The sequence below is a fragment of the Leiobunum rupestre genome, chromosome 9 (genome assembly GCF_980474605.1).
Source record: "Leiobunum rupestre chromosome 9, qqLeiRupe1.1.hap1, whole genome shotgun sequence".
Classification (NCBI taxonomy): Eukaryota; Metazoa; Arthropoda; class Arachnida; order Opiliones; family Sclerosomatidae; genus Leiobunum; species Leiobunum rupestre.
The window spans coordinates 15,397,077-15,420,868 of record NC_143392.1 but is presented as its reverse complement, the minus strand read 5'-3'; the positions used below and the strand labels follow the sequence as shown (position 1 = coordinate 15,420,868).

The following is a 23,792-nucleotide window of genomic DNA, read 5'->3' as shown; positions in this document are numbered from 1 at the left end:
ATATTAAATGATTAAACGATATACATTTGGCACATATTAGGTTTTAATATGGTGTACTAAGAAACAGGAGTAATTTATAAATCTTATCATACTTATATTTAATGAAGAAATGGCTTTTTTGAGACGAATGTTTTACTGGAGTTGCACAATTTTTCCTAATCTTCAAATTCATTAATAACCAGAATATTCAACATGTTGTTTGCTAATATTTGTATAAGCCTGTCCATATAAGAATGTATGTTTCAAATTATTCATTCATTTTATTCCATTTTATTCCGCTCTTCGCCAATCCATCAAATTTATCCAAAATACAATAATTCCTTTTTTTATAAGTATATAATACTTTATTTAACCAATAAGTATTTACAAAAAGAAAAACAAAACTGAAACTTAACGCCTAAAAATCACACGCGATACCACGCGAAAAGATCCACGTTTCTGGAAACGTTTCCGACCCAAAGTAACTAAGGGTCACAAAACTGGAAGAATGACATCTCATATTCGTGAAAATTGGTTATAAATTAATTACCATTTTACAACCTTTAACCCGCCAACAAAGCGACTCTAAACACGTTTCAATAGAGAGACGACTTAAAACAAAAGTCAAACGGTTCAAACACGACAGCGCACGTTTCATAAACAAACAAATGGCACCCTCTTCAAATATAACGGCGCACGAAAATGAAATTAAAATGAATTTGCCAAATGGAATTCCCTGAGACTCAAAACCCGGTTTACCAAGTTTCGGAAATTGGGACGATGCAAGGCCAAAAACAACGCCAATTGAAAAGTCTACCGATCAAAGCGTTCATAATCATTTTTCAATCAGATCGAAGTCGACATAGAAGGGCGAGTTAGCGTGGCTGGGAACCCATTTATCACGTCCAAAATACGAACTAATTATTTCCAATTTTCCCATCGCGAACGACCCAGAAATTTAAATCGCTTTAACAACAGTGTAATTCCAATTATCGAGTAGATTCCTTTAAAATAATTTTAACGCTTTCATATTGACCGTAACAAGAACTTTAGAAAGTTCTATATAGGCCTAAGTCTTATTTCGGGAAATTTTCTGTTCTTCAAACTTAACGCTTGGATTATTTCGAGTAAAAACAGATTTTTGACTTAGCGAGAATTAATCCCGAGGACAGAATAAGCTTTTTAATAACAGAGTGGTACACTTTCTCCGAGCTCTGCGATGATCGAGTTGGTTTTTATTTTTTCCGCAGATAACTGAGTTACGATAAAGAAAAGGAACTTTAAAAAGAGAACGTCGGAAGAGAGAGAGAGTTTGCGCAGAATTTATTCTTCCGTGTCGGAAATTGTTAAAAATAATTTTGCCGCAAAAAAGATGGCTTGACGCGTGACAGAGCGACCACACAAAAAATCATTAAAAAAAAACACAATGTGGATTCGTGGGTTCATAGTTGGCCTACTTGCCACGCTATGTTCCGGTAAGTGTGACGCTATCCATGGACAATAGGACCCTTTTTTAAACCCTAAGTTTATCATCTTTATACAGTGGCAGCCCAAATTAATCGACAACCAGTATTTGTAACCGGAGGCGATTTGAAGGGATTCAAAATTAAAGAAGACACGCCAGTTGGTGAGTGTTAATTTATTTAATTCTGTTTTTTAATATAGATATAATTGGTATGGTTACTTCGTCATGGGTTGAGTTCATACTAACCTATATTTGATTACCAGATTAGACTGGCTAACCAAATAAACTAACTACAATCCATACTCTCAAGTCCAAACAAATCAACTAACAAGGAGAGTACCCGAGGTGTTTATAGCCGATTTTGTTCAAAGTCGGCCGTAATGTAGACCTATATGAGATATGAAATTTCCCAAAAGGAGACGTTGCACTACCCATTCGATTTGCCATGGAAACCGAAAATGTTTTCTATCACTTAAAACAATAAAATCTCAATTTAAAAAAGCATGGGATTTTCTCGGTTTCACAGTTAATTTGAATATAACGAAATGGGTAATTTGGACCATATTTAGGTAAATGTCATCAAGTTTGGGTAAATTGGATCATTTTTGGGTTATAATTGTTACAATTTTTGGGTAAAATAAGTAAAAAATCTTATTTTTGTTTTAAGTGGTCCAAAGCATTTTCAGTTGCCATGGCAAATCGAATGGGTAGTGCAACGTCTACTTTTGGGAAATTTCATATCTCATATAGGTCTACATTACGGCCGACTTTGAACAAAATCGGCAATAAACACCTCGGGTACTCTCCTTGTAAGTTCGCCAGTCACTTACAGACGCAATTTTTTCCTTAATGTCGGACGCAAAAACGTTAGTTAGGCCTAATTTATAGTTCGACTCGATGCTTTGGCCCCAATGAAAAGTAAATCCTTATTTCTTGCACCGCTTTAAGCCCAAGCGGCAAAGACCATATAAAGAGTAATTTGCAAGTCCAGTCTGTGTATCGAATTTTGAATCGGTTTTATTGAAGCGCCAAATTTGGAATGCAACCAATGTTATCATTCGTTTAGGCACTCCCGTATATACGCTAAGAGGTCGTGACCCGGAGAACACCCGGGTGTCGTACTACATCAGCGGAGATTCCTTCTCGGTCAACAAGGACACGGGAGTGGTCACCCTGATAAAGGCGTTAGACAGGGAGAAGGAACAGACCATCGACGTCATAGCCAGCGTTTCCGACCAGGCTTTTCAAGGAAAGGATTCCAACACTGTTTCCGTCAAACGCGAAATCACGGTAGTCGATGTCAACGATAACCCCCCCGTTTTCCAAAACGTTCCTTATTCATTTTCAATGCCTGAAGTAAGTATTTAGGGAAAAACACGGTTTAATATAGAATATAAAAATAAAAGAGTAATGGCAAATCGATTTCCCGGCGGAATCGGAAAATCTAATCTTCCTTCCTTGAACTCTTGAAATGTAGAACACGACCGCCGGCTCAGTCATCTACACCGGCATCTTAATTAAAGACGCCGACGAGGGACTCAACTCGGATATTCGACTCACATGCCTCAAATCGGCGGTAAACATTTTTAAAAACCTTTTTTTAACGACTGATTTTATCACAATCGATTGATTTTAAAATAACACACACACCCCGCAGTCGCCAGAAGCGTGCGATAAGTTCAACATTCATTTGGTGAGGTTATTTAAAGGAAGTTACAGAGGCGAAATAATCTTAAAGGAGAAGTTAGATTACGAAGTCAAAACCAGTTATACTATGGTGTTATACGCGGAGGTAAAAGAAGAAATTGAAAAATTAAAAAAACTGACAGGAACTATTTATATAACGACTATTTGATTTGATTAGGATTTGGCCGATTACAAGAGACTAAATCAAACAGCTACCGTAATCATTTCCGTTAAGGATATCCAAGATCAGCCTCCGGTGTTTACCAACGCCCCCTTCTCGGCTACCGTTCAAGAAAACTCAGCGGTATGATAATAAGAGACTAACAAGTAGACTACTCGAGGTGTTACACACCGATTTTGTTCAAACTCGGGTTTGCCATGGTAATGAAAAATGTTTTTGACAACATAAAATTGAAATTTTCCCATTCCAAGGGTCCCCCCTGTGAAACATTTTACAAAATAGAAAAAAAAAATGAAAATACCAAAATTATAAAAAAAATTGATAAAAATTGACGAAAACAATCAAAATTGGTCACATTTTGATCAATTTTTTAATTTTTTTTACAGGGAAATCGGTCAAAAACATATGTTATTTTATGTTGTCAAAAACATTTTTCGTTGCCATGGCAAACCTGTTGCCCATTGAATAAAATCCCTTTAGGATTTTTCAAGTTACACGAAGGTTTACCAATCCCCCGAGTTTGAACAAAATTGGTGGGTAACACCTCGGGTAGTCTCCTTGTAAGTAAAATTAACATACACGATATTAATTAAGAACTTCATTTTCATAAGGGTACTCAAATATTGAAAGTGTTCGCCAAAGACGGAGATACGGGTGAATACAGACCTCTAGAAATAACCACCGAGAATGGTAGGTTACATTAAGGTTACGTATGCATTTTATTAAAACGAACATTCCAGATCACAAAGGTTACATTTCCATCTCACCGACGACTCATAACGGGAAGGGTGTTTATTCCGCCGTCTTGGAGACGTCGAGTCTCCCCTTCGATCGAGAAGATCCGGAAATCTTAAACAACGGGGGTCTCTACTTGTTTCAAATCAAAGCGACGGAGATCGTGGATGGTAAACCCATCGGGGATTCCTCCTTGGCGAACGTGACCATCGTGGTCGGGGACGTTAACGATCAGCCACCCGTGTTTAATCAGGACGAATTCAATCTGACCGTGTCGGAGGACATCGGGAATAACACCCCCTTACCGGGACTGGAAATATCAGTTAGCGACGGGGATGTCGTAAGTATTCGTTAATCTAGCTACTAAATCGGACACGGAACTTAATCTATCGTGTGATTACAGGGAGACAACGCCAAGTTTTCGCTAACAATCGAGAATGTTTACAATTCGGACGGAGCCTTCTCCATCTTTCCAACGATGGCCGTTGGTCGGACTCCAGTTGTTATTAAAGTCATCGACGCGTCCAAGTTGGATTACGAGGACCCTGATAAGCGCTTTTTTCAATTTAGGGTAATTATATTTTAGAAAATATATACCGTAATGTTTGAATTTTAACCGATGGTGGTTTAATATATTTTAATTAATTCTTAAAGGGGAACGGTCTAGCTTTAACCAGTTAGATAGCCCTATAGCCCATTAAAAACTAAAATTTATGGCGAAAACCGCATCAAAAATATTGAGTGGTTAATTTCTAATAAAATAAAGAAAATTCGTGAAATCGAAAAGCGCGCGTCCGCCGCGACACCTGGTTAGACGTCGGTGAGACTGAAAAACAACGTAAAAGCGCGCGCTGCTGAAGACGAAAAAATATGTTTTGCACGTGCGGCGCGTTCCAGTTATAAGAGACTTAAGCTTAAATTGTGCGATGTTAAAAGTTAGGATAGTTCGCAAATCGCTCATACGGGGTTAGGGGCGCTGGCGGCAGCCCCTAAGATGGCGGCGAAAATTCAAACCCAAACACCTGGCGTTATTTTTCGTATCAACTTTTTGGGCCAAAAGCTATTTTTTCAAGACAAAAAAAGGTACGTGTTAGTATATTGAACATCTTGTTAATCTTTTGATACGGAAATAAGGCCATATTTGGAAAAGCTTGGCCGTTCCCCTTTAAGCAACTTCATATTTACCCTCGAGGGTTCAGTTAATTAATTGTCAGTTTGTAGAAATTAATGTATGTTTCTTAAGAAATTACATTTTACAAAAAACGTCAGTTCGTAAAAATTAATGTACTGGAGAAATTTGGGTTTCGACAAAATTATACTTTACATAAAAAGCAATATCACGTTATGAATAATGTATTTGATTAGCTTGGCTTCTCCAAAATCAGAAAGCGAAATTATTGGAAGTTTGGGAAAAGATTAGGCAAGCCTATTGTGGGAAGGAGAGGCGAATTTACAATTCGTTTCGATCCCTTCAACAGATAAAAGCCGAACAGGAAAATATGACCACGACGTTCGCCGACGTTACCATCAATTTATTCGACGCCAATGACAATGCTCCAGTTTTCACCCAAAGACAGTACCAAGTCGAGGTCCCCGAAAACACCCCTTCGGGAACGCCGATCTTTACCCTGCGAGTAAGTTCCCTCTCTTGGCAAATATATTCATTAGGACCCTTCGCTTTGTCTAAGCGATAAGCATCGGAAGTGAGGGGCCACGCCGATGGATTATTTAATTAGTTTTCACTAATTTCTAAAATCCCTCCCAGGCGACGGATGCCGATAGTGGAAGTTACGGACGCATTAGCTATTCCTTAAAAGGATCGGACAAGTACGTTCCTTCTAATTATTTCAATCCCTCTCGACGCGTGAATTTTGACTTAGCGGGTTTCCTTATCTACATGTAGGTTTACCGTCGATCCCGAAAATGGGGTTATCACTGTTGCGGAATGTTCCGAGAAGTCTTGTTTGGACTACGAAGTTCAACAAGGATATTCCCTGACTTACGACGCTCAAGATGGGGATGGCAAAATTACCTCCGTTAATATTTTCGTACAAATACTGGATTTGAACGATAACTACCCCGTTTTCCAAAATGAAGAGTACATCAGGGAGATTCAAGAGAAAGTGTACAACTTCACCCCGCCATTGTTTATTAAGGTAAGATATCACGGGGATCCTGTAAAATATAACGATAATCCTGTAAGATATCACGATATTCCTGTAAGATATCACGATATTCCTGTAAGATATCACGATATTCCTGTAAGATATCATGATATTCCTGTAAGATATCACGATATTCCTGTAAGATATCACGATATTCCTGTAAGACATCACAGTAATCCTGTAAGTTATCACTGGAATCCGGTAAGATATCACGATAATCCTGAAGGATAGCACGTTAATCCTGTAAGATAGCACGATAATCCTGTAAGATAGCACGATAATTCTGTAAGATATCACGATAATCCTGTAAGATAGCATGATAATTCTGTAAGATATCACGATAATCCTGTAAGATAGCACGATAATCCTGTAAGATATCACTGGAACCCTGTAAGATAGCACGATAATCCTGTAAGATATCCCTGGAACCCTGTGACATATCCCGGGAATCGTGTAAGATATCACGGGAATCGTGTAAGATATCACGGAAGTTGTGTAAAATATCACTGAAATCTGAAACCCTTTAAGATATCACTGATATCTGAAACCCTGTAAAATATCACTGAAATCCTGTAAGATATCACGGGAATCCTGTAAGAAAAGTGGATGATTTTATTGTCTCTTCTCGTATTTAGGCATCGGATATCGACGGTCCAACTCAGGGAGGAGGAGAAGTTACTTATACAATCAAAAGCGGAGAGTTGTACGAACCCAGCCCGATCAGTATTCACCCAAGAACCGGTGAGGTTACTTTGAGCAACTACTTAAAGTACGACGAGACGCCGGACAAATCCGGTCAAATTGTCTTAACAATCGAGGCGACGGATTCGGGAAATCCCACTTTAACATCCGAAACCAAACTAATCATCAAAGTTCGAGTAAGATTTGAATAAAGGCTGGTTTTCACTAGAGCAAAAACGCCGAGACGCTGAGCATCGACGCAAAAATATTCTATTAGGCCTAAAATGGATATCTTGAGCAATGAAATCGGCGCTCTTCTCACTTTCGTTTCGCTCTTTTTGAGCAATGAAATCGTTGCTCTTCTCACTTCTCTTTTCGCTGTTTTTGAGCCATGAAATCGTTGCTCTACTCACTTCTCTTATCGTTCTTTTGGAGCAATGAAATCGACGCTCTTCTCACTTTCGTTTGCTCTGTTGGAGCAATGAAATCGGTGCTCTTCTCCCTTCTCTTTTCTCTCTTCTTGAGCAAAGAAATCGGCGTCCTTCTCACTTTCGTTTCGCTCTTTTTGAGCAATGAAATCAGCGCTCTTCTCACTTCTCTTTTCGCTGTTTTTTAGTAATGAAATCAGCGCTCTTCTCACTTCTCTTTTCACTCTTTTTGAGTAATGAAATCAGCGCCTTTCCTCACTTCTCTTTTCGCAATTTTGGAGCAATGAAATCGACGCTCTTCTCACTTTCGTTTGCTCTTTTGGAGCAATTAAATCGGCGCTCTTCTCCCTTCTCTTTTCGCTCTTCTTGAGCATAGAAATCGGCGATCTTCTCACTTTCGTTTCACACTTTTGGAGCAATGAAATCGGCACTCTTCTCCCTTCTCTTTTCGCTCTTCTTGAGCAAAGAAATCGGCACTCTTCTCATTTTCGTTTCACACTTTTGGAGCAATGAAATCGGTGCTCTTCTCACTTCTCTTTTCGCTCTCGTGAAAACTCGTTGTAACTTCGGTGATACATGGCGGATTCTAAAAGTTGAAATAACGCTTGCAGAAAGAAAACTACGGTGCTCCCGAGTTCTTTGGAGAACCGTACAAGGCTTCCGTTAAGGAAGATGCCTCGCCTGGAACTAAAATATTTAAAGTATCCGCCACCGATCCCGATGGTCCAGACTCATCCATAAGGTTCTATACAGCCAGTGGATCCAGAGACAACTTTGTAGTAGATGAGCAGTCCGGGTTGGTTCAAGTATCATCCACGGCGCAACTAGACCGAGATGTTTTCGGAGATAGTTTCAGGGTCATCGTGTACGCCGTCGATATGGGAGCTCCGGTGCAACAAACGGCCACGGCCACCGTGACGGTAATGGTCGAAGACGTTAATAATAAACCACCAACTTTCACCCAAGAGTCTTACGTCCAGTATATTTCGGAAGGTAATTGGTACAATAAACTGTAATAAGCTAAGTAGAATGGTCTAAGTTAATATCGGATTTGATAGGTTTGAAACCTGGTGACCCAGTAATTACCATAAACGCTAATGATCCGGATGAGAACGCCAAACTGAAGTACTCGATTGTAGAGCCCATAACAGCTCGGGACAAAACTGGTACTGTCGTATCACCCAGCGCCCAAAAGAACTTCAAGGTATTGAAGTATTAAAATTAATCTATAAAGACCATAAGTACATTAACTCTTTCTACTTATAGACATCGTTCGCAGTCAACAATACGAATGGTCAGGTGATTGTTAACAAACCATTGGATTACCACGCTGCGGCTGTCATCTCAGTTACTCTAATGGCGGAGGATCTGAACGCAATCCCAAACGAAAAAGACTTAAAGCAACAAGCGACTGGTAAGAAAATATTACCGAAACACTTGCAGAGATGGGCAAAACCATATTTTGTAGCTCGCTCCTCCATTTGGAATGTTAGCTAATACCACAGGCGCTCTTTGAAAAGCGGAATACTTGACAAATGGACTTGTTCTAACGTATTTCTAACATATTCCAGCGGATTTAACCATCTACATTCAATCGTTGACGGAAACAAATCCTATCTTTCCATCACCTTGGTCCGCCACCAGTCCGAATATCGAACTCAGCATTCCCGAAGAAGGGGCCATCGGATCCGTCTTGCTGACTATCTCCGCCTACGATCCGGTCAGGCACGAGCCAGTTACCAACTTCCAAATCGCACCGGGTTCCTCCGGAGCTGGTTACGTCAAACTCAATCCCAGAACAGGTAGATAATCGTAGATGAATACTTAGGCCTAAGGTGGTGCCTTGGGTATTAGCCTTGCTGATTATTATTATTATTATTATTATTATTATTATTATATGTTAAGAGACTTTTCTACGACTAACAAACCGATTATCAGGTTCAGTAACGCTAAGTCGTCGTATGGACTACGAAGAAATGGCCGACCAGTTCATATCCTTCCAAATAATAGCGTCGGCTGAAAATAGAAACAGCATCGAGAACGTCCTTGTAAACATAACGGACATAAACGACAACAGTCCGGTGTTCTCAAAGGATGTACGTATTAGAGTTTAAGACATGTGGTCGTAGACAACAGCCCTTATTATTCGTAAATTGCAGTCATACGAGACGATCGTATCAGAAGCTGTGAAGCATCCAGCTGTTTTAATTACCGTCAACGCCACTGATTTGGACTCTGAAAAGAAGTTTGGTAGCATCCGGTACTCGTTATCTGGAGACGGAAGCGACGTTTTCGTTATAGACGAAATAAAGGTATAGCCTATTGCTAAGACACCAAATAGGCGGTAGTCTCATAGTGTGTCTTCCAACAGGGTACCATTCAAGTAAAAGATGGAGTCAGTTTGGATAGAGAAACGCAGGCAGTGTATAATCTCTTAGTAACGGCTAGTGACAGCCCATTCGATACTGAAAGTCAAAGGAAAACTTCTGTTTTGGTGAGAAAAAAAACTAAAAACGTCCCTCGATTCCAAATGGCAAACATTACTTACACGCATAAAAAGGTTGGGTAAAATTTAACCGAAATTGGGTCACATTTGACCCAAATCTATGGTCATTATTTTGGATTAACCTAAAACAACCAAAAATGGGTTACCAAAATTACTCAAGCTTGGGTCAAAATACAACTACCCAAATGGTTGGGTATAGAAACTAAATAACCCAAAAAAGTGGTTAAATTGAAAATAACACAAAAGAAGGATTAAACTGCTATTGTGACCCACAAAATATCGATTCGTTTTTTAACCCAATATTTTAAGTAAAATGTAAATATTACCCAATTAATTGGTCAAGAACTACATTTAACCCTAAGAAACGGGTAGTTGTATTTTCCCAATACTTTGGTTAAAATAAAAATTTTACCCAACTAAAAGGTTAAAATTCACAATAATAACTGGTATAAGCCACCATTTTAAGTTAAAATTTAAAATAGCCCAAACTAAATAAAACCTTTTATTCAAACTGAATCTTTTAGTAAGACATAATTAATCTTTAGGTCGTAATAAAACTGACGGATGAGAACGATAACCCACCACTCTTTAACCGACCCATGTACACGGCAGTTGTACCAGAGAATGTTCCAACCGGTTTTAGTGTCCTAACAGTAGGGGCTACGGATCCCGATGAAGGAAGGAACGGTGATGTCCGTTACTCCGTGGTTTATGACGATAATGAAGGGCTTTCTCGTATGTTTCAACATGGCCCATTTTGTCACGAGAGATTTTGGATTAATTATGACGTTATTATCCCGGACAGGGTTCTTCGCAATCGATTCAAAATCCGGAATGGTGTCGGTGGTGCGACCTCTGACTGGCAAAGGAAGGAAAGAAGCCTATATGGTTTCAATCCGAGCTACCGATAACGGAAGTCCTCCACTGTCCACCGACGTAGTTGCTATGATATTAATCGGCGACGTATCGTCGAACGATGGTGTACCGCAGTTTGTCAAACCAGCAGCCGGTGAGGCGGCTCACGTACACGAGGTATTCAATTTATTGTCTGAAACGTTGGAACCCCAACTAATTTATTAATTTCGTATCAGAACGCGACCATCGGTTCCGTGGTGTTTCACGTAATAGCTTTTGACCCCGACACCGTGGACACCACCAAGGGTCGAGTCGGTTACCGATTCTTAGACGATGAACATTCATCGAATGGGGACTTTGTTATAGACGCCGTAACCGGAATCATAACCACAAACGCGGAACTCGACAGGGAGAGAAAAGAAAATTACACGGTATGCCTCGACCAACGTTAGTTACACAGATGTAAAAATAAATAACATTTATTTTACATATCTAGATGATAGTGGTCGCTCAAGATTTCGGATACCCACCTCAAGAAGCCCACCAAGTACTGTACATTTATGTTCTGGACGTGGACGACAACGAACCCAAATTCAAACGACCAGAGGTAAGCTAAGCAATAGACGCGTTAATAAAACCTGTTCAGCGATTTGGCTAGAAGTAGTAATACAGAGAACTAGGACGTAAGCTAAGCAATAGACACTTTAATAAAACCTGTTCAGCGATTTGAATAGAAGTAGTAATACAGAGAGCTAGGACATACATGTAAAAACGATATATTTTAAGCGCGTGCTGCTCAATATTTCAAAATATAGAAAAGCTCGTTCAATATCTCCCGAAAGGAAAAAATATGCGTGTGCTATCAACTTTACCTCTGCGCTGGATGCACACATTTTGAGCGCACACGCATGCGTCATTTCAAAACCAAGCTAGCGCACGGGCAAGCCAAGCGTGTGGTAAATTAGGAATTTTTCTAATTTCACGTCACGTCGCTCGCCTCGCGTCTCATGTGAGCAGCCGGCTTTACAAATAAAACTAACGCAAAACGTGACTATTTTATTCAGTGACTCGCGCATGCGCGTAAAAGGAGAAACAAAAATAGAGTGGCATTTATTGAATGGTCTATTCCCACACCACCACCAATAATCAGTCTTTGAAACCAAGCTTGTCCCTTGTACAGAATTCAGTTCCAATCGACATCGTGGTCAAGGAAGAAACACCGGTTAAAACCGTCATTGGAAAAGTGCAAGCCTACGATCCGGATAAGGGAGACAACGCCATAATAGACTACCACATTGTGGACGGAAACGAAAATGACGTCTTTGACGTTCGAAGAACCTTTACTAACGAAGGAGAATTGTACATTAAGAACAGGCTCGACAGAGAAGTGAAAGGGGACTATCTGCTGACCATCAAGGTCAACAAACCATCCAAAACTAACCGCGAGCACAGTAAAAAATACGACCCTAAAGACCACTCCGAGATCCAAGTTAAAATAAAAGTGGAAGATATCGATGACAATCCTCCCGTTTTTGAACAAAGCATGTACGACATTGGTAAGTTTGGATTATATTCACAAGGATTTTAGTGGTGATTTTCAACGATTTTGTTCAAATTCGGGGTGCTTTATGTATTTTGAAATTTCTAAAAACGAAAAACTTCGACCGGCTTAAGTTTGGCCATGGCAACCAAAAATGTTTTTGATTAAATCTCAGATTTAACGGTTTAATTTTTTTTAAACATTAAAAAAATAAATTTGATTAAAAAAATTGGGTAAATTCAGGTTAATTTGGGTAAATGCGTGTACATTTAGGAAAAAATAAGCAATACAAGTAAATTTGGGTTATATTATTTAAAATGGGTAAAAATGGGTATATGAATGTTCATTTCGGTAAATATTAGTAAAATGTGTAAATTAGGTATATGCAAGTAAATTGACAAAATTTACCCAATGTACATTTTTTTTAATATTTAATATTTTTCTAAAAATCAATGATTTCTCTATGTTAATTTCCATGGGGAAAAGTAGATTTAAAGTAATCAAATACATTTTTGGTTGCCATGGCAAATCTAAAGCCCGTCGAAACTTTTCCTTTTGGGACATTTCAAGTAACATAAAGTCTACCATAAGTCTTTAATATTGTTCCATAAGTTTGTCACTTTGGGGAATATTTTACAAAGAGCTAGTAACGGAGTGACGTCATCACAGGTAGAAAATATCCCTCTAGCGAGGCGCTGTCAAAGGCTACGTGTGACGCGTTAGCAAGTGGACGCAAAACTGTGACGAAGCCCGTAATGAAGTCTGTCTTGTGAATAGCTCTCAGTTAAACTTTTGCATGTGAAGAATTGGAAGTGTCACACTTATGTAATAATATTATACACGTATGAGTCTACTTATCACCCGAATTTAGACGAAATCGGTGAAAATCACTCGGGTAGTACATTGAACTAAATAACTGATCTGCTATTACGATGATGATTGTAGGAGTTCGTTTGACTGCGGAAGTAGGCACCGAAATTATAACCGTCAAAGCCGTCGACCCTGACTACTCATCGGGTGACGTCACATACAGCGTCAAAAGCACGTCTTACACCCAAGTACGTAATGTTACAGGATCTTATGGTGAGAGGTTAGCGAACTCACCTATCTCTGTCTTATAGAATAGACGGTAAAATAAATTCCAACGGCTTCCCAGCCTCTGAAGGGTTTTTGAATTTGGGGGTACGAAAAAAGGGGAAACGTTTCGTGACAGCAGGGCTGCCAGCCTCCCGGCTTCGCGACTTTAATTGTCACTGAAGTCATTTCAACCGTTTTTCACGTCTATTAAGATTAATCTCAATTAATAATTTGTATTTTAATTTAAAGAGCTCAAGTTATAGGTAAATTTACAGTTAAACAACCATTTTGTCTAGCTTTTATTCCCGAAATATAACGGTCAGTTTACTTAGATCACGATTAAGTTATTTGTTACTCGGCGACAGTCAAAAATTGGTCTCTGCGCATGCTCCAATACCAACCATCCGGTGTTCCCTCCCTGGCTACTGTCCAGTTTTTAAGTGGCAATGACGGTTTAAAATTCCACCCCCATTTATTTTACAGTCTATTGTAGCCCGATCGCCACAAGCAAAGTCTGCTCCTGCTGGGGGAGGGAAGAGAGTACGTAGAGGGGAAAATATTCGTGTGTCTCACCGTGCCACCTAGCGACCGCTAGTGAAACTAATACGATTTTTAACGCATAAATAATGACAGACTTAAACTATGGAGTGGCCTCTATATAAAATTAACATATTAATTTATTATATTATTTCTGATTATATAAACATGTATTAATGCGAATAATTAGGAAGACAAAATATTTATATAAGTATCATCAGAAGTAAATGAACCGAAGTTATCAGACTGCTTTACTCCCCATGTTGGAGGCGTTTTCCTTATGAAGTTACATTTTTACCTCGAATTTGAAATTTTGTGCGCTCCTAGGCCGAAAAAAAAAACATTTTTGTTTTTATGAAACCATTTTTTATACATAGAAACTATACCCACAATTCCCAAGTGCAATTTATCGCGCCAAAAGACGGGGATGGAAATTAGCTTTTATTTGACTCGATTTTCATAAGGAAAACGCACTCCGATTCTGAGCGCTATTTCGATAACCTCGGTTCATTTACTTCTGGTATAATAAAATAATTTTAATAAAATTTCTTCGATGTAGTTTGGAGTACCAATATAGGCTTCGTGCGTAGTTTAAATTTTGGTCATAAGTATCGCTGCCTACCGATCGAGTTTTAAATTGAATATATGAAACATGAAATATTTCAAACGAAAATTCTAGACATTGAAAAGTCGTCTGCTATTTCTTCTTCAGTTGACGGATACTAAGGCAGATGGCACTATATTCCCTAACCTCGAAGCCTATAGATGGCACATAACAGTACAGTGATAATTTATTTCCCAGCTTGAAACTGACAAACGAGTTGCTCAAAATTCCGAGAGTGCGCTGACCTACCAATAAAAAGATCTTGACTAGGTCAAACAATGTAACAGTAATTGTTTGTCGTTGCAGTTTGCGTCCAAAGAGGCTACGGAGATCATGGGATTCTTCGAAATTAACCCCAAGACGGGCGTCGTCAAAGTCAGCCAGTCCTTGGGCAAGTTTGCCGGAGGTTTCTTCAACGTTAAAATCGAGGCGCAAAGCTCGGCCAGTAAACTCAATATTGCGGTGGCGAACATTAAAGCGAGTATCCCACATTTTAGTATCGCATAATACTATTATGCCTAATAGTAGAAGTATATATAATATTTCCTTATGTGAGAAGTAACTATCTACGCTAGGCAGTTTCTAATAAGTCTTTCTATAAAGTCATTACGCTTGCCGATCTTGTTTTAATGTACCGCTTTCGTCACGAGGTACGTAGGAGTTCAGTTCAGTTTTGAAGGCTCGATCTTTATAAGAAGGGCGACTCGTCGAATTTCAATTCGTCTTGTTCAACTTGTTAAAATGTTCCACGCGCACTTTAATATTTTAGCGTAAAAGGCTCGCGCATTTTATTTATTTCAGCATAAGTAACGTAATAACAATAAGTATGACAATTTACGATATTTACAACCAAACTGATTTTCATAGTTATTGCGTAATCAAGATGTTTTCTCAGCACAGAGCCCTCTAGTGTCTAAAATACGCGAGACTTCCGCTAAGCCAAAATGTCTGGTTTCCGATAGATAGGCGGAATATTAGGCTAAAATGATCAAAATTAAAAAAGTTTTTCTCGGCGCCACGAGCTCATGTTTTTTTTATCACGCGTGATTCGCAAGCGGGCTTCCAAACAAAGCCAAAGCCCCTCGCGACTCCAGAACGTGCTCTGCGATATTAGGCTTAAATTTTTATCAAAATGTAGTCATCCAAAACGGTAAGTCGCGAGTCCAAGTCACAGCTTGAAGAGAGTATCAGTGCCGAAAAAAGGTTCGGTTAGAAAATTAGCATTAAAGCAAAAGGAAGTGTCATCCTTTTTTATATTATGTTACTTATGATTTCAGGGTGCACGCGCGAAATCGCTCGAGCCCATTGGCGCTAAAATATCAAGACGCGCGTGGAACTTTTTAACCAGTTTAATAAGACATAAATAAAGTTTATTCTAGCGTCTATTGGCTATCATAGTGAAATGTCACTTCTACGTCACAAGTGATGAAACGTCACTTCTACGTCACAAGTGATGAAACGTCACTTCTACGTCACAAGTGATGAAACGTCACTTCTACGTCACAAGTGATGAAACGTCACTTCTACGTCACAAGTGATGAAACGTCACTTCTACGTCACAAGTGATGAAACGTCACTTCTACGTCACTTCTACGTCACAAGTGATGAAACGTCACTTCTACGTCACTTCTACGTCACTTCTACGTCACAAGTGATGAAACGTCACTTCTACGTCACTTCTACGTCACTTCTACGTCACAAGTGATGAAACGTCACTTCTACGTCACAAGTGATGAAACGTCACTTCTACGTCACAAGTGATGAAACGTCACTTCTACGTCACAAGTGATGAAACGTCACTTCTACGTCACAAGTGATGAAACGTCACTTCTACGTCACTTCTACGTCACAAGTGATGAAACGTCACTTCTACGTCACAAGTGATGAAACGTCACTTCTACGTCACAAGTGATGAAACGTCACGAGTCACGCGCCCGATACATCTAAACAAGAAGGCAAATGGTACTTTATAGAAAGGTCAATAGTTGATTTTATAAAATGTCTTTACGCTCGCCCAGCTTGTTGAAATGTTGCCCTGGAATAGTTCAGCCAATGCCTAAGAATGAGTTCATAAGCTCATTAGTGGGAGAGAAAACGGATCCACAACTGAAGCGGTGAGGCAACATTTCAACAAGATGGCCAAGGTTATTTTATAAAAAGAACTATTGGCATCAAACCGCGAATGTGTACACTGCATTTTGGCTTTACATTTACCACGTGTGATGATGTACAATATAGAAATTACACTCCATAGAGATATTTACTAATTCTTTATAAAAATACTTTTTCTAGTATAATAATTCTAACACTTCAGTCTGAGCTTACAAAGGTCCATGTTTCAAGAGAGATGGATACTTAACTATAAAATATTTTAAATACTTCTGATAATAGCTATTTGAAGGTAGTTCAACTTTATCAAATATTATATTCCCAATAGGTTTATGTTCTGCACGACAGAGATTTAATGAAATTTGTGTTTGGAAAGCAACCTAATGAAGTTCAGGATAATTTATCTAGGTTTCAAAGGTATTGGTCAAATAAAGATTACTCGTTCTTTTCGGTAATATTAAATCTTTTATTTTGACCAGGGAACTTCGGGCCGCATTACCCCAACCAGCCATGGTCAACATCTACGATACTCAATACTACGCCAGAAAAGATGGAAGTTTGGATTTTGAAAGGTACCTGATTTAAATCCTACGTACAGAGTTAATAAATGACTAATGTACATTTCCTTAGCACGGGTTCCTGCTTCCAAGTGATACAAAACGACCTTGTCCTGCCCACGGATAAGGTCCTCAAAGTATTAGACGTGAAAACGTCGCCAAAACTGGACGTTCTGTTCAAAAACTATAGCGTGGTGAAGATTGAGGTCAGAATCATTTAACGCGTACTTGGGCTGACATATCTTGGACAAATAAACTTCTGAATCCGAATTAAGATTACGCGCTTGGTTTCATTATAGCAGCGCAGCTTGTAGCGCCACGGTGTTCGATACTGGAAAGATTTCCACTCAGTACACTCAAATATTAAAGGGGGTGTAACCCTAGTAGAGAAGGTCCAGCTTCGATCAAATTCCCATATTATTCTCATTATTATATCAGCCCTGAAGTTATAATAATCAGCTAGGCTAATACCCAAGGCACCACCTTAGGCCTAAGTCATCGAGCGACTTTTAAAGCCATTAAGTTTAATTAATTTTAAGATTAATATCATTAACGCACGCGCTTTGTATTTGGGTGAAAACGTTTCGCGATTCAGTTTAACCATAAGTAAATGAACCGAAGATATCAGACTGCTATACTCCCCATGTTGGAGGCGTTTTCTTTTGACCTCAAATTTGAAATTTAGCGCGCTCCTAGGCAGAAAAAAAAGTTTTCGTTTTCATGAAACTATTTTTTATACATAGAAATAGCTATACCCACAATTCCCAAGTGCAATTTATCGCGTCAAAAGATGGGGGTGGAAATTAGCTTTTATTTGACTCGATTTTCTCATCATTTTCATAAAGAAAACGCCCTCCGATTCTGAGTGCTATTTCGATAACTTCGGTTCATTTTAGAGATCGGCGTTTGAATAAGAAATTATCCAATTATTTATATTTATTTATAACCGACAATTATCCAAAATATATCCGAACAAACCCATTATTTTTGCATGTTAAATCGTTGTTTATTCGTATAAAATGTTCATAAATAAACAGATAACCAATATTTTTATGATTAAGGGGGAATTAAATTTTTCTTATTTGGCTGAATCTTCCTCTAGTGCTTAAAATAATTTTGATAATTCTAATATTAATAGTTAACGAGATATAAGGTCCTAACTAAAGGGTAGTTTGGGCGCTTGCCCAACCTGTTTAGCTCCGGGGGTCCGAATTAAAACGTAATAACTTAATTACTTTTAAATTTAAAATTGTAAAAATTATTTTAAGCACTAAACAAGAGGCTGTTCTACACTAAAATATTAATTTTATAAGTTAAAATAAAAAATTAAAAGAGTTCAGCTTGAAATAGCGCGAAAGTAGACAATGGCCACAGTAGTCTTCCCCCTTAATCGAAATTTTTCCGGTTAATTTATTTGTTCCGCCGATCTCTAGTTCATTTACTTCTGGTTTAACTGTTTGCTTATGGTTTCCCACTGTCCCTATCTAGTGGTGTGATGGGGTCACTGGAGCCTGTGGGGGGCTCCATACCCGGCTCTCAAGGTCATGTGATCGAGGCGCTGGGTCACTGGAACCTCATGGGTGTTCCACACTCGTCATTCTGTGACCTACTAAGGAGGGTAGTTTGCAGTGGAAGAGGAAGCCACTCTAGTCCTCAGCTGTGCGAGGGTGGGTCTCGGGCAGCCCATGGTGTCGCCTTTTGTTGGGCCGTGATGAGGGCGTTTGTTTGCTATATGTGAGGCGGTCAAAATGGCTGTCTCACTGGCCGAACGTTGTTTCGCAAAGCGCACTTTTGTCCGGGGCTGGTTGTTTTAGGTGGCCGCTGTAGTGCTTAAGGCGGAGCAGCGGGGTACAAATACATATACTTATGTTTGCTTATGGTTCGGGTCCATTAGATAATTGTCCAAGGTCAAGCAAGCAAGGTCGAAACTAACGACTCAATTCTGTTTACAGTCTTGCGCTTCAAGTAAAACGCCGTACGCGATCAACTGGGCAGAGCTTTTCATAATCATTCTGGCCGCTTTGATCGCCGTAGTGGCCACCGCAGTTACTTTCTTAGTTTGTTGGTTATTCTCTAGGTTCAAACGGAAAGCAGCGCGACTTCAGAAACGTAAGCTATGAACGTGGAAATATCTCTCATTTATTTAAAATACTCCCCATCCCAAATAACTCCAACATCATCGCTAATTTGAAAACTAACTCAAAACCATTAAACCAAAGGTTTCCAAAGGCGTTCGAAAACTATAAAAAGTCGGGATTTCAAATAATTATATCGAAATTTGGTCACATCAAATTTGATTCGAAAATTATATCGAAAATTGGTCATATCAAATTTGACTCGAAAATTATATCGAAAATTGGTCATATCAAATTTGATTCGAAAATTATATCGAAAATTGGTCCCATCAAAGTTGATTCGAAAATTATATCGAAAATTGGTCTAATCAAATTTGATTCGATAATTATTTCCAAAATTGGTGACATTAAATTTTATTCTAAAATTATGTCCAAAATTGGTCCCATCAAATTTGATTCGAAAATTATATCCAAAATTGGTTCCATCAAATTTGATTCGAAAATTATATCCAAAATTGGTCCCATCAAATTTGATTCGAAAATTATATCCAAAATTGGCCCCATCAAATTTGATTCGAAAATTATATCCAAAAATTGGTCCCATCAAATTTGATTAGAAAATTATATCAAAAATTGGTCCCATCAAATTTGATTAGAAAATTATATCCAAAATTGGTCCCATCAAATTTGATTAGAAAATTATATCCAAAATTGGTCCCATCAAATTGATTAGAAAATTATATCCAAAATTGGTCCCATCAAATTTGATTAGAAAATTATATCCAAAATTGGTTCAATTGAACTTCGTTCGAAAAATATCTTATATTTGATCCAATTATAATGCATAAAATTATACTTTATTTCGATTTGATCAAAATTATTTGAACGAAACCGAATTGGATGTACCTTTATTCCAGTTAGATTCAAATTTGGACATTTGATCGTATGATTTTCGTAACAGTTTGGCCGTTCGCTGATCTTAATACGCAGAAGCTAAACTTTTTCGGTATTTCAAGCGCCTTTGGAAACCTACGCTTGAAGCTTAGCGCTTTAAAGCCAAATATAGCTTGATACTAATGCAAAAATCACCCAATTGCTTTGCAGATAACACAATGGGGCCTGTAATTCCCTCGTAAGTATAGCTTTTAGCTGAATCAAAGCCAAATGGGCCCATTTAGAAACTAATCTTACATTTGTTTCCAGCAACGCATCCGTAGTGATTAGTCACTCTCCGTAAGTACACATTACGCATTTGATAAAATGAAATAAAGCATAAGTAACATAATAACAATAAGTATGACACTTCTTATTGCTTTAATGCTAATTTCCTAACCGAACCTTTTTTCGGCACTGATACTCTCTTCAAGCTGTGACTTGGACTCGCGACTTACCATTTTGGATGACTACTTTTTGAAAAAATTTAAGCCTAATATCGGGGAGCACGTTTTGGAGTCGCGAGGGTCTTTGACTTTGTTTCTAAACCCGCGTGCGAATCACGCGTGATAAAAAAAAATATGAGCTCGCGGCGCCGAGAAAACTTTATTAATTTTGATCAATTTAGCCTAGTATTCCGCCTATCTATCGGAAACAAGACATTTCGGCTTAACGGAAGTCTCGCGTATTTTAGACACTAGAGGGCTCTGTGCTGAGAAAACATTTTGATTACGCAATAACTATGAAAATCAGTTTGGTTGTAAATCTCGTTAATTGTCATACTTTTTGTTATTATGTTACTTATGATTAAAGATAAATGCTTACCTTCGACCATTGCGGATGGTATTTACTATTGGCAGGCACCAAAGAATATACGACTGGCAAGAGACCAACCCAGTGCCGCTGGACGCCCAGTCTTACAGAAGCTTTCCAACCCTCCGTTAGCGGGATCACATTCCTCATAGTCATTGGTGCCAAGAAAGACGTGGTGAGAAATTGCTATAGAGGGACCCTAAACATTACATGCCAAAAATACATAATTGGCAATGGTTTTTATAACTAAGTCTAATAATAGTACGCTAACACGGGTGAACACACGTCAAAGGTGATTTGATCAATTAAGCGGTAATAACTTAATTTATTCAAACACAAAAACAATTTCATTGAACTTTATAAATCGCGGCATTTTGTATAGTTATTTTTGTAATTAAGTGATTTCGGCGCGCGAATTATGTGTATCTAATAAATACCGTTTTATCATTGTTAATCATTGTTGTTATTTCGCAATTTACTGATTAAGCCTATAGTTGGAAGAATAATAAGATTTCGTTGATATTCATTTATTTCAAGTTCATAAACTCTTTGATAAACTCCACTGACAGATTCGAAGATAAGACTAATTGTAAGTTTTCCTACGTTCAATTAAGACTTTTCTACTAAGTGAAATTTCCCCAAAAGATAAGAACGGAAATGTCCGTGACAATGTCAATACGATAAACCTTTCAAAGGACGGAAAATTTATTATTGAAAATATTTCGGTTTATTTTAACCGAGTAACTAGAAGAAAACACACGTTTAATATGGCGAAAACAGAATTAATAATTTTATGTCTAACTTATGTAAGTGTATTAGACAAAATTAGAGTTAATTCGTAGTTCCGGAGTTTTAAAATATTTTCTTTCAGATTTTACAATTGGTCCACGGTGGCGCCATTTTAAAATTTGAGCTTCAATTTTTCAAATGGAATTACCCTGATTTATGCGGAAAATATTGCACGTATAGTTTAGCCATTTGTGTAGATGGATTAAAAACGTAAGTATTTAGAAAATAAATATACCTATGAATGATAAATTTTAATATTAATATTTAACGTATAAAGAGTGGACATTGAAGACGAAATATGCAGGTATCAGACTTTACTCTTGGAAGATCTGACAAGCTCCTACGTCGACTTTGCTAAAGATTTTCCTGATATAAATAAGCAAAACTACGTTACACATATGTGGCCTGTAAATATTAAATACGTGAATATATTATGGCAGTTTTTCAGAAATGAAATAATTTCAGGGAGGTGCCAGAGTGAAAGTTTTCGTTGATGGATTTGTTGAAAATGGAGTTAGTCGACATATTAGAGATAACCTCGCGACTGATGTCTACGTGAAGGCCGGTTCTGAGGTTACAGCAACAATCGTCCGAGCATCGAGGTAAGATTAATAAATATAATATTATAAAAAATTGGTCTAGTATGAATTCTGCTAAACAGAGAATATGTGAATGCCTCAGGCTTGGGTGAGGTGCCAGAGTGATTAGAAATTTAGATACCAGCTTAAAGAACTGGGTGGCACCTCAGAACCACTACTTTTGCGTTGAGTTTGCAAGTTCTATCCTCACTGATTGGAGGGGTTTTCCCACAGTTCTTCCGTTTCCCCTTTCCGTAAAATCTTGTTGAGGTTAACGGTAATTTAGGAAGTAGCATGAAGGGCTTTAAAAGTCGCTATATTTTTTGCGTCTAAAATGGTGCGTTAGGTATAAGCCTAGCTGATTATTATGCAATATTTCCCATTTTATCGCGCTACGATAGCATGCTCTCCCCCGGGAGTCATGAAAACCGAGGCCATAGTTGCAGCCTAGGAGCAACAAACACAACACCCCACACAAGGAGAACGCAACCCGTCAAAAATAATGTATTTGTTTGTGTACATTTTTCATTGGTTAGACACTTTAGCGCCTGCTGCCATCGGAAGGGGAAAATCCGGAAATTGTCTTCCCCCCTTTCCGTAAAGGTTCGTCCAATGAAATTTGTACACATCCCTGCGTTAGCGTGTTTAAAGGCTAGCTGCGTTCTTCTTGCGTTTCTTGCTCCTAGTTGCAACTACATATTCTCTGTTCATATGAATAAATTCGTGGTTTAGTTTACCTAACAAATAAAATACGCAGTGTTCGATTTGGGATGTCAGTTGAATGCGAGAAGAATTTCTATGGGCCAGAATGCAACGTAAAGTGTATCCCCAAACAGAGCCGACACACGAATTATACATGCGACAAAGAAACAGGAAAGAAAATATGTCAAACTGGTAAACTATTTTGCGTGCAATTAACGATAAGCTTATATCTCCGATTGTTTTAAAGGGTGGAGTGGCACAGACTGTGACGTAAAATTGGAAACAAGTACTAGCATTTACACAACCGAAATTGCGAAAACTACCAAATTTACAACACAAAGAGAAAATCTTACTACGGCTCAATCGGAAATAACAACAGAGTCGATTTCAACCAGTCAAAGTAATTTTACTGAGCCAACCAAAATGACAGATACACCGACTGAAATGACTACCTTATTCACGGAAGCATCATCTAGCGAAAGAAGCAGTACCGTTATTTCAAGCACGGCGTCTGGATTAACCGAAGCTACGCCTTTAACGACCACGACTCCCGAGCAAGGCAGCACGGTGTCAGACGTAACCGAAGCTACGCCTTTAACAACCGTGACTCCTGATCAAGGCAGCACGGTGTCAGACGTAACCGAAGCTACGCCTTTAACGACCACTACTCCTGGGCAAGGCAGCACGGTGTCAGACGTAACCGAAGCTACGCCTTTAACGACCACGACTCCCGAGCAAGGCAGCACGGTGTCAGACGTAACCGAAGCTACGCCTTTAACAACCGTGACTCCTGATCA

The 23,792-nt window shown here is 38.6% G+C and overlaps 1 protein-coding gene across 1 annotated transcript in view; it reads left to right on the top strand.

The window, feature by feature from the left end:
• The window catches only part of Cad74A (cadherin 74A), a 33,135-nt gene extending 11,805 nt beyond the window's left edge, over positions 1–21,330 (top strand). Inside the window, exons 2-35 of the mRNA XM_090157729.1 lie at positions 1,230–1,454; positions 1,523–1,606; positions 2,511–2,800; positions 2,922–3,020; positions 3,102–3,236; positions 3,309–3,434; positions 3,923–4,001; positions 4,052–4,386; positions 4,450–4,617; positions 5,432–5,680; positions 5,812–5,873; positions 5,950–6,202; positions 6,847–7,089; positions 7,932–8,313; positions 8,379–8,524; positions 8,587–8,734; positions 8,892–9,122; positions 9,259–9,416; positions 9,480–9,632; positions 9,692–9,814; positions 10,372–10,561; positions 10,632–10,858; positions 10,918–11,112; positions 11,178–11,288; positions 11,862–12,237; positions 13,167–13,279; positions 14,746–14,916; positions 16,877–16,965; positions 17,028–17,120; positions 17,179–17,311; positions 19,058–19,214; positions 20,285–20,312; positions 20,384–20,413; positions 20,974–21,330. Of these exons, the coding sequence (XP_090013855.1) occupies positions 1,406–1,454; positions 1,523–1,606; positions 2,511–2,800; positions 2,922–3,020; positions 3,102–3,236; positions 3,309–3,434; positions 3,923–4,001; positions 4,052–4,386; positions 4,450–4,617; positions 5,432–5,680; positions 5,812–5,873; positions 5,950–6,202; positions 6,847–7,089; positions 7,932–8,313; positions 8,379–8,524; positions 8,587–8,734; positions 8,892–9,122; positions 9,259–9,416; positions 9,480–9,632; positions 9,692–9,814; positions 10,372–10,561; positions 10,632–10,858; positions 10,918–11,112; positions 11,178–11,288; positions 11,862–12,237; positions 13,167–13,279; positions 14,746–14,916; positions 16,877–16,965; positions 17,028–17,120; positions 17,179–17,311; positions 19,058–19,214; positions 20,285–20,312; positions 20,384–20,413; positions 20,974–21,058 (5,511 nt within the window). The 5' untranslated portion in view covers positions 1,230–1,405 and the 3' untranslated portion in view covers positions 21,059–21,330. The remainder of the gene's footprint in view (positions 1–1,229; positions 1,455–1,522; positions 1,607–2,510; positions 2,801–2,921; positions 3,021–3,101; positions 3,237–3,308; positions 3,435–3,922; positions 4,002–4,051; positions 4,387–4,449; positions 4,618–5,431; positions 5,681–5,811; positions 5,874–5,949; positions 6,203–6,846; positions 7,090–7,931; positions 8,314–8,378; positions 8,525–8,586; positions 8,735–8,891; positions 9,123–9,258; positions 9,417–9,479; positions 9,633–9,691; positions 9,815–10,371; positions 10,562–10,631; positions 10,859–10,917; positions 11,113–11,177; positions 11,289–11,861; positions 12,238–13,166; positions 13,280–14,745; positions 14,917–16,876; positions 16,966–17,027; positions 17,121–17,178; positions 17,312–19,057; positions 19,215–20,284; positions 20,313–20,383; positions 20,414–20,973) is intronic.
• The last annotated feature ends 2,462 nt before the right edge of the window (positions 21,331–23,792 follow it).